The sequence below is a fragment of the Ambystoma mexicanum genome, chromosome 10 (assembly GCF_040938575.1).
Source record: "Ambystoma mexicanum isolate Mex_15411 chromosome 10, UKY_AmexF1_1, whole genome shotgun sequence".
Lineage (NCBI taxonomy): Eukaryota > Metazoa > Chordata > Amphibia > Caudata > Ambystomatidae > Ambystoma > Ambystoma mexicanum.
The window spans coordinates 1,407,120,895-1,407,133,353 of NC_090932.1; the positions used below are offsets into that span (position 1 = coordinate 1,407,120,895).

A 12,459-nucleotide genomic window follows, 5' to 3' on the forward strand; every position below is an offset into this window, starting at 1 on the left:
TCCCAAAAGGTACAGACACGCGAATATCCGACTAAGCGAGATACTGAGCGCTCCTCTCAACGCGTGGGACTCGGCAGTAGAGGGGAAACTTGACGACACACCCATCTCCATTTCGCCGCTCTTCCACAACCCTGATTTTCCACCGGGGATGGACCCGAAGGCCTTCACGCCCTGGAAACAGGCGGGCTGTTATACGATTGGCAATATGTACAAAGACAGGTCAGTTAGGTCGTTTGAAGACTGTGTTCAAGAACTGGGAGTGGCGAGGGCAGAGAGGTACCGATATGTCCAATTGAGTCACTGGCTATCCACCCCGATCAATGAAGAAGCAGGAACGAGAGACCTCACGAAATTTGAGACCTATATGATAACAGATCCAGGTACGTGCAAATTGATATTCAACCTGTATGCCCACCTGAACTCGCAAGGGGAAGAGGTTAGATGGCTATACATGAGGAGGTGGGAGGGGACGCTGGGGATGGAAATTCCGCGATCCCACTGGGAAGAGGTATGGCGAAGCGTCGCTACACTGACAAGATCCATTCACCTGAGGGAAATGTGGCAAAAAGTACTGCTGCAATGGTATCTAACAGCAAAGAGCCTGGAAGAAATGTATCCCAAAACGGATGGTTTATTCTGTGTGGATGTCACCAGGAAGGAGATTGGAAACACATCTGGAGAACCTGCCCGAACATCACATGCTTCTGGAACGAGATCAAGGCTCAAGCTGGGAAAATGGTTCAAGGGTTTGAAAACCTTGAGGACAGAGTATGGCTGGCGGGCATATGGGACCCCACACAAAAAAAACGCACACCAAGCGTCAGCGGAAGGTGATCATGGTTCTGGTGGTGGCTGCCTGGCTGGTGATCGCCCAAGGTTGCAAGCAACAGACGCCCAACACAACTCCAATGGCTTAGAAAGGTATGGCACTTTGAAACTATGGAGTGGATGTCATGTAAACTGCAGGGAGACACCGAAAACTTTGTTTGACTGGGGCCCGGTTCTCCAATAATTGCAGAGTGACTATATGCTTCAATGGTGCCCCCAGGACATTTGCATCCTCAATATGTTCTAAAAGTGTAGTTCTGTGTTGATTTCAAATGACTGGTAGCTATGTTTTAGTCGTCTCGAGTCCTAGGGAATAACGGGGAGGGGAGGGTTTTATTTTTGTTGATACATGCTGTACCTTAAAACCAATAAAAAGATTAAAACATTTTCTTTTAAAAAAAACATGTGGGTATATACAAATGCCCACCATAAAACTATGTGCTAAAAAGAAGTGTATAGCTGCAAGAGGCACCAAAATAGTTTAGCACCAAAGAAGGGTCTACGAGGTGCAGCATGTACATGACAATAGGTCTCAACAGCTATGATTTCATGTTTTCCACTTGTTAAAATAAAATGCACAAAGGTTTGGTTTGCACGCTTCCATGAAGATTTCCAGGCACCCTGAGTGATACAAGTGTCTGCATACTACAACCTCAGGCTGCCAAATTGAGCCCCTGCGGATCTGGATGGGTCAACTACTGAGATGGTTGTGTTCGCAAATGCGCATTGGGGCTAGCTTGATTGATGACGATCTACCGTCATTCACAGTACGTGGGGATGCTTGGACCCAATAGTAATAAATAATCCAGAACACCCCACCGCCCTGTAATAGGGACAGCAGCTCAACATGTCTCTGCTGGCAAGAGCATCACATTGTGCACCCTCGTAGCAGGGATCGTGGATGGCTTGTAATGACCAATTTGGGTGTCCCTACATACGTTGGTGCAATTGGGAGGCGAGTCATGCCCTCCTGTTGCGTGTGCACTATTCTGTGGATTAGAGTTATTGGGGGAATAATATATGCATATGTCCCCAACCATGTTAACCCTACAAAGAATTGCATAAAGCCGAAGCAGTGGCATGCTTTTTTTGTTGCATATGGATCTATATTGGGAGCGCCTTGTCAAATAAATGGTTCAAGTGCTTGTGTTCAGCTTCACTCACATACTGTACAGACATTTTGCGGAGGCTGTCTACAAGTACATTTTCGACCCTTGGGACATGCTTCACTTGCAGCCATATTTTACTGTTGAGGCACCATTGACAAACTACTACTAGCATCTAGTAGCTACCAAGCTATTTGGGATAGTGTCACTGAGTGCGCATATCCCCCGCTTACTCAGATAAAACGTTTGCTGTCAGGTTGTTCATCTTTATGAGGGCACTCTTGTGAATTTGTATTTGCAAAAGCAAATGATTGTTAGACTGCTTTGAACGTTAATCAGTGCTATGCAATTGTGCTTACTGGAATCATGAGTAAGTAAGTAAAATGAGGGTTGGAGAAAGACCTATCGCTACTAGGTGTTTCTGTGCCTCAACGAAACTAAAAGGATGTCAATGCCAGAATGTCCATAAGTAAAGAATTATCTGTCCTGGTCTCCGTTCTGCGTCCAAAATCCTAACCCAACCCTTACATGCCGTACGCAAAATAAAGTGAAAAGGGATATAGTCTCAAAAAAGTGCAAAATGAATGATTAATCATGGTTCAACAATTCTCAGAAGGGGTGGGGTGTGTGTATTGGGGGTGGGTGGTGGGAGCTCCCGAGATTCTCTGCTTCTTTATAGGTCACAATCTCAGGTCTCAGGAGGGCTTCCATTCCTCAGAGTTCCTTGGGCACCTTACAGTTCACAGTGCTAAAAAATAAAATCTGCTAAAGTAGCTCTCTATGCTGACGATATCCTATCACACATTCAGAATCCCTTGACATCCATACCTAGAGCTCTGCAACTAGTTAAGATATATGGCTCGATCTCTGGTTTTAAAATTAACAGATCTAAATCAATATTGTTTCCGCTACAAGACCTTACCCCCGATTATGCCACTGCTCTTTCAACACTCGGCCTGGTGTTGGAAAATAGCACTCTTCGATACCTGGGAATAAACCTGACCAAAAAAATGTGAAAATATGTACGAAGCAAATTTCCCCCAACTACTCAATTGCTCCCATAAAGACCTGGAGAAATGGCAAAAGCTTATGATCTCGTGGATAGGGAGACCAAAGCAATTAAAATGGTCTGCCTACTGAGGTTCCTGTACCCGTTTCCAGATGATCCCCCCAATACTCCCAGAAACGTTCTTCAAAGAAGGGAAGAAAGCTGTGGTAACATTTCTTTGGCATGGGTAAAGGCAGAGAATAGCGCATGACACTCACCCTCCTCACTCTACCCAAAGAGAAAGGAGGTGTGGGCCTACCCGATCTCAAATTGTACTACAGCGCTGTACAATTGAGGAAACTGATCCCCCACTTGAGAGGGAGAAAAGATCTGCAATGGGTGCACTTAGATAATCATAACTTAAAACTCCCGCCACAGTATCGGAATGGCTGTGGGTCCCTTACAACAAACTGTTGCGTAGACTTCGGAATCATCCCATACTTGGTACAATATGGGAAATATGGGAGGAAGGGACATGAAAAAAATTCACCACATGGCCCTCCCCGTTAAGCCATATATGGGCACCAGGTATACGGTAAGAAATCCCAGACCAGGCTAGATTTCAATCATGGTATGACGCAGGTCTAGAGAGAGTTGGGCAATTGTGGAGAGGCGGGGTCTTTCTTACGATTGCAGAATTGGAGGCGGCATTGGGGATTCACCCGCTGCTGGTCTTCCCGTTCCTGCAGCTGAAGGGCACTCTTACACAGAAAGAATGGCGTGAAAAACTCTAGCGGGACCCCACTCCCTTTGAAAAACCTTTGGATACAACCTTGTGACCAGAGGTGGGATCCCAAATATGTATAGGGTGCTCTTGGATGCGTGGAGGGGAATCAACCGACGGTTAAAAGCAAAGGTGGGAGTGGGATATCGGGGAGACACTCGACGCAGAGGTATGGGCAAAGATCTGTAAGGGGGCGTCCCAGGTATCCATTGCGGCACAATACAAGCTGCATGCCGTGAAACTGCTGCATAGATGACAGTATGACCCCTATACATTGTCCAAAATGTTCCAGTCCAGAAGCCCATTGTGCTGGCGTCTCTGCGAGGAAAGAGCCGATTATTGGCACATGTGGTGGGGATGCCCCCTGACCCAGATGTAGTGGAATGAGGTTGTGGGGTGGATTAAACAGGTAGATTGTATCTCCCGGGAGACAACAACCCTCCTAATATTGTTCAACCTTGAGGAACGCAAGGGTGAGGTGAGCAGGATAAATGGAATTGTGGCTCCCCTGCTCCTGGCAGCAAGGGCCTGCTTAGTGACTAAATGGAAATCGAGCAAGGTTCTGAGCCAGAAGTACTATATTGGGGTAGCGACCAATATCTATACAATGGAACGAATTACCGCTGCCCTCCGTGGGAGAGGGGCCCAGAATGAGCAACTATGGATGGACTTCGTAAATGTATATCTACCTGCTCCAACACAGAATACTGCATGATAGAAATGATGGAGGTTGTAAGGATGCATGTTTTAATATTGGTTTTCACAAATTAAGTTGTGCCTGGGCAGCCTGGGGATAAGGATATCAAAGTCTCACTGCTACCCGATTTGAATACTGGACAAAGACAACTTGAAAGGAATAACGTATGCAACGCTCATGGGCACCGAAAAGAGGTGATGAACTTGGAGACAAAACTCGGCTCCTGGGGATTTGGGGTGGAGGGTGGGAGGGGAGAAGGGAAGAAAAAGTTGAATATAAACAAAGGGATAGAGCTACACCCAGATTGTCATAAGTATATCTGACATGCAAATTCATCTTAATGTGTCTCAGTCACACCTGTAACTTGTTTATTTTGTTTGACGAAACTTAATAAATCGAATTTGAAAAAAAAAACAAAAGAAATCTGCGGTAAAAAACAACACGAAAAAACACCCGGTATAACGTCCTTTTGTGGGTTCTTCCCTTTGAGCTCTCTTTTCCACAATATGCAACTTTACAGCCCAGACGTTACGATTCCCTTCCCTAAGATTTCACACATTTGAGAGGTTGCCTTGACTTCCAAAATTTCAGTTGACTTTCACAGTCTATTCCACTTTTCAGTCCAGGGGGTATAGTTCTCTTCCCCTGGATTTCACATCATTAGGTGTGGGTCCTAGACTCAGAATTAATTCACCTGGTATACTCTCCTGTCAGGACTCTGTTCACATATGTTTAGGTGCGGGGTCGAGACTCGTAATCTGGTTGCCCGTTATGCTCTCCTGCCAGGACTTTCTGAACATATAACAGTTTGACTCATACAGGCACAGGGTCTTTGATCACTGTTCGTCCACTTCAAATAGTACTGTACTCTGCATCCTCGCTCCCTCACTCAGGTTCACCTCATCAATATTACTGTCTCTTATCAACGTGCGGTATACGCCTCGAAGCACCCTAGGGCCCCAATTGCCTTCTTTGGGCTCACCCGTCTCTCATGGCTGCTTTGGCGATCCCCGCGGCCTGCGGTTCCTCCAGAGGGATGCTGCCTCCTTCTGCTGGTGACCAGTCTGCTTTCCGGTAAAGTTACGCCTCAGACATCTCTCCAAGCTTCTCCTGCTGCCGGCCTCCGTGCAGAGTACCTCCGATCTCAGAGCCTCTTGTGACGACACAGATTGGAGCTCTCCTGCTCCCTGCTGCAGCTCCCTTCTCCCCGGCTTCCCGACCCACGCTGAGAGTAGTGGATCTCCATCTTCCTTGCTGTGCAGGGTTTTTAAATGTTCGGGAACCTATCAGATCCATGTAACAACTAGAGCACATCTCTGGTTTTGTGGCTTTAGCGCTCAGCATTGCTCTTGTGCTATTCCTCGTCCCAGTCCTTTTGCTAAAGGTATAGGAAAGTCTTATTGTCGGCGCAAATTGGATGGCCCGATTATACTTTCCAATAGGCCATATGGAATTGGGAATTACAGAGGTTGATTTCATACTCCGACAGCCACCCCCAGGGTCAGGTGCAGGTAGCGGCTGCATTTCCCTGGGCACATGGGGATAGTTTGCCCAGAGAGGGAGTAATGACATCACTAAATTCATCACATAATGCAGGACAATATATGCGCAACAGTTTCCTTACCTTCACGGTTATGGACATGGACTGCTGACCCAGGGGAGAAAGTGCTTTGAAAGCCTGAAATCCTTCCTTTGAGGGCCACTGCTTTTCCTGTGTTTATTAATTTAGCCTGAGGAATTGTTTTAGTTCTTGAAGGTGTGATGAATCTGATGTCATCACTCCTTCCCATGTGGCCAGGGGACAGCAGCCACTACCTGATCCTGAACCTGGGTGTGGCTACATGATAGAGAACCACAGGGGGTTGCACATGGGTCCCCTTTCCCTTTTAGGGCTAGCCCCTACATTTCTCATGCCTTTATGGCATACTGTAACAGTCCTTCGACCACCCATAAACCTACTGATGACCTCTTTCAATATTCTGTGAGTAGAATGCCAACGACTGCCTTTCCTTCCCATGTATATGGAAACAGTGGGACAAGGAGGCTGAATGGAACAATGATTGGTGAAGCCGAGAAGCCCAGGACGTGCTCTAGTGGTTGCAAGCATGTAAGTGGCAGGACATTTAAAAACTCCGACCAGCATGGAGGAGAGGGATGCTGTCTGGAGAAGTTTTGTCCACCAGGTGCTGACAGAGGGACGGTCGAGCCGCAGAGAAGACAGTGAAGCCTGGAGGTTCGGGGAGATGGCAGAAGGAGGACTGCTAGAGGGGGTTCGCTGTGTTAGGACTGTAGCAGGAAGAGAAGATAAGTCTGCCTGGCAGCCATGAGAACCGAGAAGCACCAGCACCGCCCAAACACAGAAGGACTCAGGGGCAGAGGGGGAGCCACGAAGGACGTGGAAGCTGGTGTGCAAAACCGGTGAGCTGGTGAAGCAGATATGGGACGCCGGAGCATTGCTTCACATTTACTGCGAGAGGACCGGGGAACGTCAAAAATGTCAGCGAGTCCTGAGAAGGGAAGCTGGGTCACAGGGCGCCAGTGAAGTGAATGGAAAGGGATTTTAAACCTGATACATCAAAAGGAATAACCGAAATCAAAGCTTGCAAGTTCATAAAGTGAACTGTACGAGAAAGTTCTGGCAGGAGAGTATACCAGGCAAAGTCAAGTTTGCAAGTGTGTAAAGTGAACCACATGAGAAAGGCCTGGCAGGGAAGTACATCAGGGAAAGACACTTCAGAGTTAAATTGCATTGAATGTGGAGAAGAACATGGTAGGGGAGTATAGCAGATGTCCTGTTATACTGGGACCCGTACACAAGTTTTATTTATTCATTTTATTTATTATTACATTCATATAGCGCACATAGGACCCAGAGGCATGATGGCGCATACAAGCAGACCATATCAAATATAAAGACCACAGAACATACAGGGGAAAGCAGAATGCAATATGAGAGAAGCGGCACCATCGCCAACAACAGTAAAAGTCTATGCCACCTAACAAAGGTGGTACCCGAGGGAGGTCAGTAAGCAGGAAAACAAGGAAAAAGCCTGTTCAACCAGGGAGCGTTAGAGTATCAGCTTGCAACTAGAGCTACCCTTAGGGAGATATTTACATAGTCTGAGAGATGATGGAAGAGTGCTGAACCTACAACCCACTAGGACACAGTCGCTGGTTTGCTGCGAGCACCAGTCACTCAAATCAATCCTTCGTAGGATCTTCAAATCTGTCACTCTGACTACTCCAAGCCCAGTTCTTTGTTGAAGCCAAGCGAGCACCTTGTTTCGCAATGCGTCTCTGGACTCCTTTCCATCCACCTTCACAAAGTTAGAAATCACAAAATTCCTTTGGTCCATAATAAAGGTTTTAGTACACAAATTGTCAATATTGGGCATTTGAGACTTCCGTATGTGCAAGCTTCTAGAGGTCAAATGCTTCGGTTTGGAAATCACTCCTGCAGTGAGTTTGGGGGGGAGGGAAGAGGGGGATTATGAGGGGGGGGGAGGGGGAGTTTGACAAGGTTTAGGGTCAGTCAGATTGTGGGCCTCCCGAGGCATAACACCCTCTGGACAGGAAACAGACATGACATCCTTTGCCTGCGAGGGTGAGCCTGAGGGGAGGAACTCTGCGAGGACCGTTTGACAGCCCTGGTGAACACCATGCTGGTAAAGACGTTTGTGATGATCTATCCATCACTTTGAGATCTGTTTGAGTGGGCTTCTGTGGGTATGGCAGAGGTAGAGAGTGTCTCAAAAAGTCTTGCAGGTTGTAACAGGCTGCAAGGTCCCCCCTAGCATCTGTTCTTTAGTAAGTTGCCAAGATGCTAATATCTTAGGACCAACCTCCGCCAAACCTGTACTTGCCACTGGGTTGCCTCCTAGCTGCTCCGCTTTAATTGTTGGGGTAGCTCGGGTTGGACACCCAGCCGAGTATGATCTTCAAAGTCATTAGAGTCCTTGTTATTGGGAGACATCCCATTACTTACTCCTGAAACGTGACGGTGGGCTTCTTTTACCTGTGAAGACTTGAGCAGGGGTGAGGCAAAACATGCCACTGTATCATCACTCTTAAATTCATTCTTGATATCTTTGCTAATCAGCAAAGGTTTAGAAAAAGTAAGTTGTTCCGTGGTACCTCCTCCTTGCTGGCCTCCTCACCTCCCTTCGGGGCAGCTGTCCTCCACCTCCTGCACTCCCTGCTGCTTGGGAGCTCCACGCAACTGTCACGCTCACCTGGTCTCCACAGGGGCATAGCACGTGGCTGCAAAAATGTCTGCTCTGGCGTGGCACTGCGTGGATGATGCTCGCCGCGACTTCTCCCTTGCCATCACCCCAAGAGGCGTTTGTCTGCAAGATCGAAAGAAGATATTAGCTACTGAGTGGGACTGGATTGAATCCACCTCCTTAACCATCCGATGCCCTGCTCCTCTTCGGTCTCTCTTATACAAATAAAACAAAAAGTAGTGGGACCACTGGCCAATGGCGGGGAAGGATAGCTGAGGGGCAATGTGTTTACCTCGGAAGCAAGACCACGCAGCGCAATCGAATCCCGATCCCTGCGCTTAGATACCACTCGTGTTATAGAACAATAATATGAGTGGGCTGTTGCAGACTAAAGTCTTGGCCTACAGCAGCTTTTAGATGGACAACTGGGATCGCACCATGGCCGAATCGGACAGTGTCATCTATGATGACTACAGTCGAAATCCTACGGATCCTATCCCAGAAGAGGTTAACTAGTTTCAGGGCAAGTTATGTGTTAGGCATTAGCAAAGCATCCATTCTGAGCCAGGTTAGGCTTTCTTGGGGAAAATGTTATTGGGACACCACTCAAAGCATAAGATTGCTGTCAGAATCTGTTTCAGAAGGAAACAGCTGAAGGATAGAATATATAAGAAGAGGCCAGTCTCGCTAGTCTTTTTCCGAGGTCCCCATTTCCCACCAAGCAGTAGCATGGTCGAGCGAGTCAAGGACCAAACAAACTTCACGTTTGAGTAATTGTAACACCTTTAAGCAGCTCATCTACAGCATGCAGCCTCAGGGTTCTGTACATCCATTTGGATCCTACAGCTGCTCAAATAGTATATGGGGGGGCCCCCTTTTTTAAAGCGTTCACATTTTTCACAGTTGGGAACACCCCCCTGCTGCCAGGAATTAATCCGGCCCTTTTGAAATAAACGTATTACCCAGCTATCAAAGACGATACCTATTTTATATAAACTTAATATAACGTGCATGTGTACTTTGTTATGAGAAAGGCTATAAAGTGAATCTAAACTTTATATTAAAATGATTTTAGTATAAAGTGTCTATAAAAACTGGCTGGGAGAGCGTTTGTGTGCTGTTTGGTTGAGGTCGAATTGAAGAGGTAGACTGAATGTTAGGTTGTGGGGACGCGGGAGTGGGTTTGGCCTTTAAGGCCCAACATTATGATTTTACAGAGATTTAATAGAGATGTAATATAAAGCTGGGTCCAGCCTTTTAAGGCATGACAGCATGATATTATAGTAGCTTTTATATAGATTCAACATAATTCTAGGCACAGTAGCTGACATAATTTTATAACAGATTTGATAAAGTTGGAGTACAATTGATAGGAACTTTAATAATTTTATATAAACTGTATATCGGTTTTATATTCTTTTTATATAAAGATGGTGTGTATTTGATAAGTGTTAATTATATAAACGTTACACGTATTTCATATCTTTAAATATAAAAGGTGTGTGTGTGTGTGTGTGTGTGTGTGTGTGTGTGTGTGTGTGTGTGTGTGTGTGTGTGTGTGTGTGTGTGTGTGTGTGTGTGTGTGTGTGTGTGTGTGTGTGTGTGTGTGTGTGTGTGTGTGTGTGTGTGTGTGTGTGTGTGTGTGTGTGTGTGTGTGTGTGTGTGTGTGTGTGTGTGTGTGCGCACACAAATCCACACCGTTGAACCCACATCTACCAGATTTTGCATGGATTCCTCTTTTGTCTGGGGCACGATTGTAGTCTATGTCTGGATACAAAAAAACTTGGTAGACACTAATTTACTGATGCTCACCCCAATTCACTACAGTATGTAGTGGGAGGCAACATTTGAAAAAGTGTCTGAAGCAGAATGTTCGATGCGTTGGTTATTCATTTGAAAAGTATTATTACTGTATACTGTTCGAAGGTGTAAAAATAATAGGTGTTCGAAAATAAAGCATTTTTAAAGGTAATAAAAAAATTATAAATATTTATTACGCCACTCCAAATATGGGAAATGGCAAGGTTACAGTAGGTTCATTCACAAGAAGAGAGCATAATCAAATCAATCTTTCTTTGACATTTTCTCAAATGTGCTGATGCCATTAAGTGACTGAAACATGCTGCACAATAAACAAACCAATAAACAAACATCACTTGGAAAAGCTCCATCGGATGCAAAGCGAAAATCAATATCAAGAGCTTCTGAAACACAAACAGCAGCACAACTTGCCGACCAGAGGATAAGAGCAACTTTCAGAGGGGCAAATGACATGCCAGAGCAAACTGAAGCAAGACTTACTGACTTCCTTGAGATTATATTGATACGGTCGATTTTAAATGATTTATATTTGGGATCAAGTTTGTTGAGTTTAGCCTGGGAGCAATAATTATGTCTTCTCATCATTGAGACAGAGGCTGTGAGTGGCCATCCATGCCTGAATGATGAGGTATATTTTGTTTAGAAGTTATGCCCAGGTCATAGTTCCCAGTGATGGGAATGAGGTCTCGAGTGTCATCTGCGTAATTAGTGTAAGTGACACCCAAGTGGTCGAGGGCATCACACAGGGGCTTGTTAAAAATATTATACAGCGTCAGTGAGACACAGGACCCTTGCGGCACTCCACAGGTTACTGGGGCTGGGTCTGCCGATGCTGTAGGAGAGAAGACTCGCATTGTTTTGCTGTCCAGGAAAGATTGAATCCAAGCCGTCGCTTTGTCAGAGAAGAACAAGTTACTTACCAACTAGTAAATTTCTTTCGACTGGATGTTCCACCAAAGTGTTTCAAATCTTTGATATGTAATGTCCACAGCTGTGCTGCTTCGGAAGTTTTTCGGCAGAGGGCTTCCTGCGCCGAGTCGATGTCCCTCCAAGGCCTCCGTCGAGGGTGACATCATTGGATGTTTTAAGTAGCACGCACGGTGCCCGTAGCCTCAGTTCATGTTCCTTTCCCTCCACAACGTGTGACATAACCGCACACAATGCCTGCTTGACTGCACATAGGCTTGTGGGAATGCAAGCTGCAATAGCATAGGAAATTCCTCAGAGGGGCAGGCTGGGCAGGGCGATGAGGAAAACGTTAGAATAACATCCAACGCTCGTGGTGGAGTGAGCTCGCAAACCCTCAGGAGGGTCCTTGCCAGACAATCCAACATTCGGAAATGGTGAGGATAATCCACCTGGACAAGGTCTGTTTGGCAACAGCCTGGCCCAATCAGTGTCCAGTGTACCCCACAAAAAGTTGGTCCTCCACTCTGACCCTGGGCATCCTAGACATATAAAAGGTCAAAGCTCTCCTAGGGTCCAACCTACGGAGTCTCTCCTCTTCCATACCAGGATGAGGAGGATAGAAAGCAGAAAGTACCACCTTCTAGCTCAAATGTAACTCAGACACTACCTTAGGTAGGAAGGATGGACGTACCCTCAGTACAACCCTATCCTTGTGGAACAAAGTAAAGGGTAGCTTAGATGAAAGTGCCTGCAACTCGCCTACTCTGCGAGCAGATGTAACAGCAATCAAGAAAACTGTCTTGAAGGTCAACGGTCTCAAAGGACAAGAGAGCAAAGGTTCAAACAGAGCACCCATCAACAATTTCAAGACTGAATTTAGATCCCAAACCAGCATCTGAAAAGGGGACGGCGGGAACACATTTGTGAGCCCTTTTAGAAACTGGGTAATCACAGGAATCTTAAAATAAGAACATTCTTCAGACTAGCGCTTCAAAATACATAGCGCTACTAGGGAACCTTTAATGGTACCCACTTGAAGACCCTTGTGGGCCAAAGAAAGCAAGAAAGAACCATCGAAATGGAACACTGAAAAGGATCAACTG

General features: G+C 46.1%; 1 protein-coding gene across 5 annotated transcripts in view; it reads right to left on the reverse strand.

The window, feature by feature from the left end:
• Positions 1-12,459, reverse strand: part of UNG (uracil DNA glycosylase) — a 204,555-nt gene that overhangs the window by 36,111 nt on the left and 155,985 nt on the right. For 3 of the 5 annotated variants that reach the window (XM_069619433.1, XM_069619432.1, XM_069619431.1), the window contains one exon: positions 8,636-8,749. The exons of the other annotated variants lie outside the window; for them this stretch is intronic. In XM_069619433.1, coding sequence (XP_069475534.1) covers positions 8,636-8,749 — 114 coding nt within the window. The remainder of the gene's footprint in view (positions 1-8,635; positions 8,750-12,459) is intronic. 5 annotated transcript variants of the gene reach the window in all.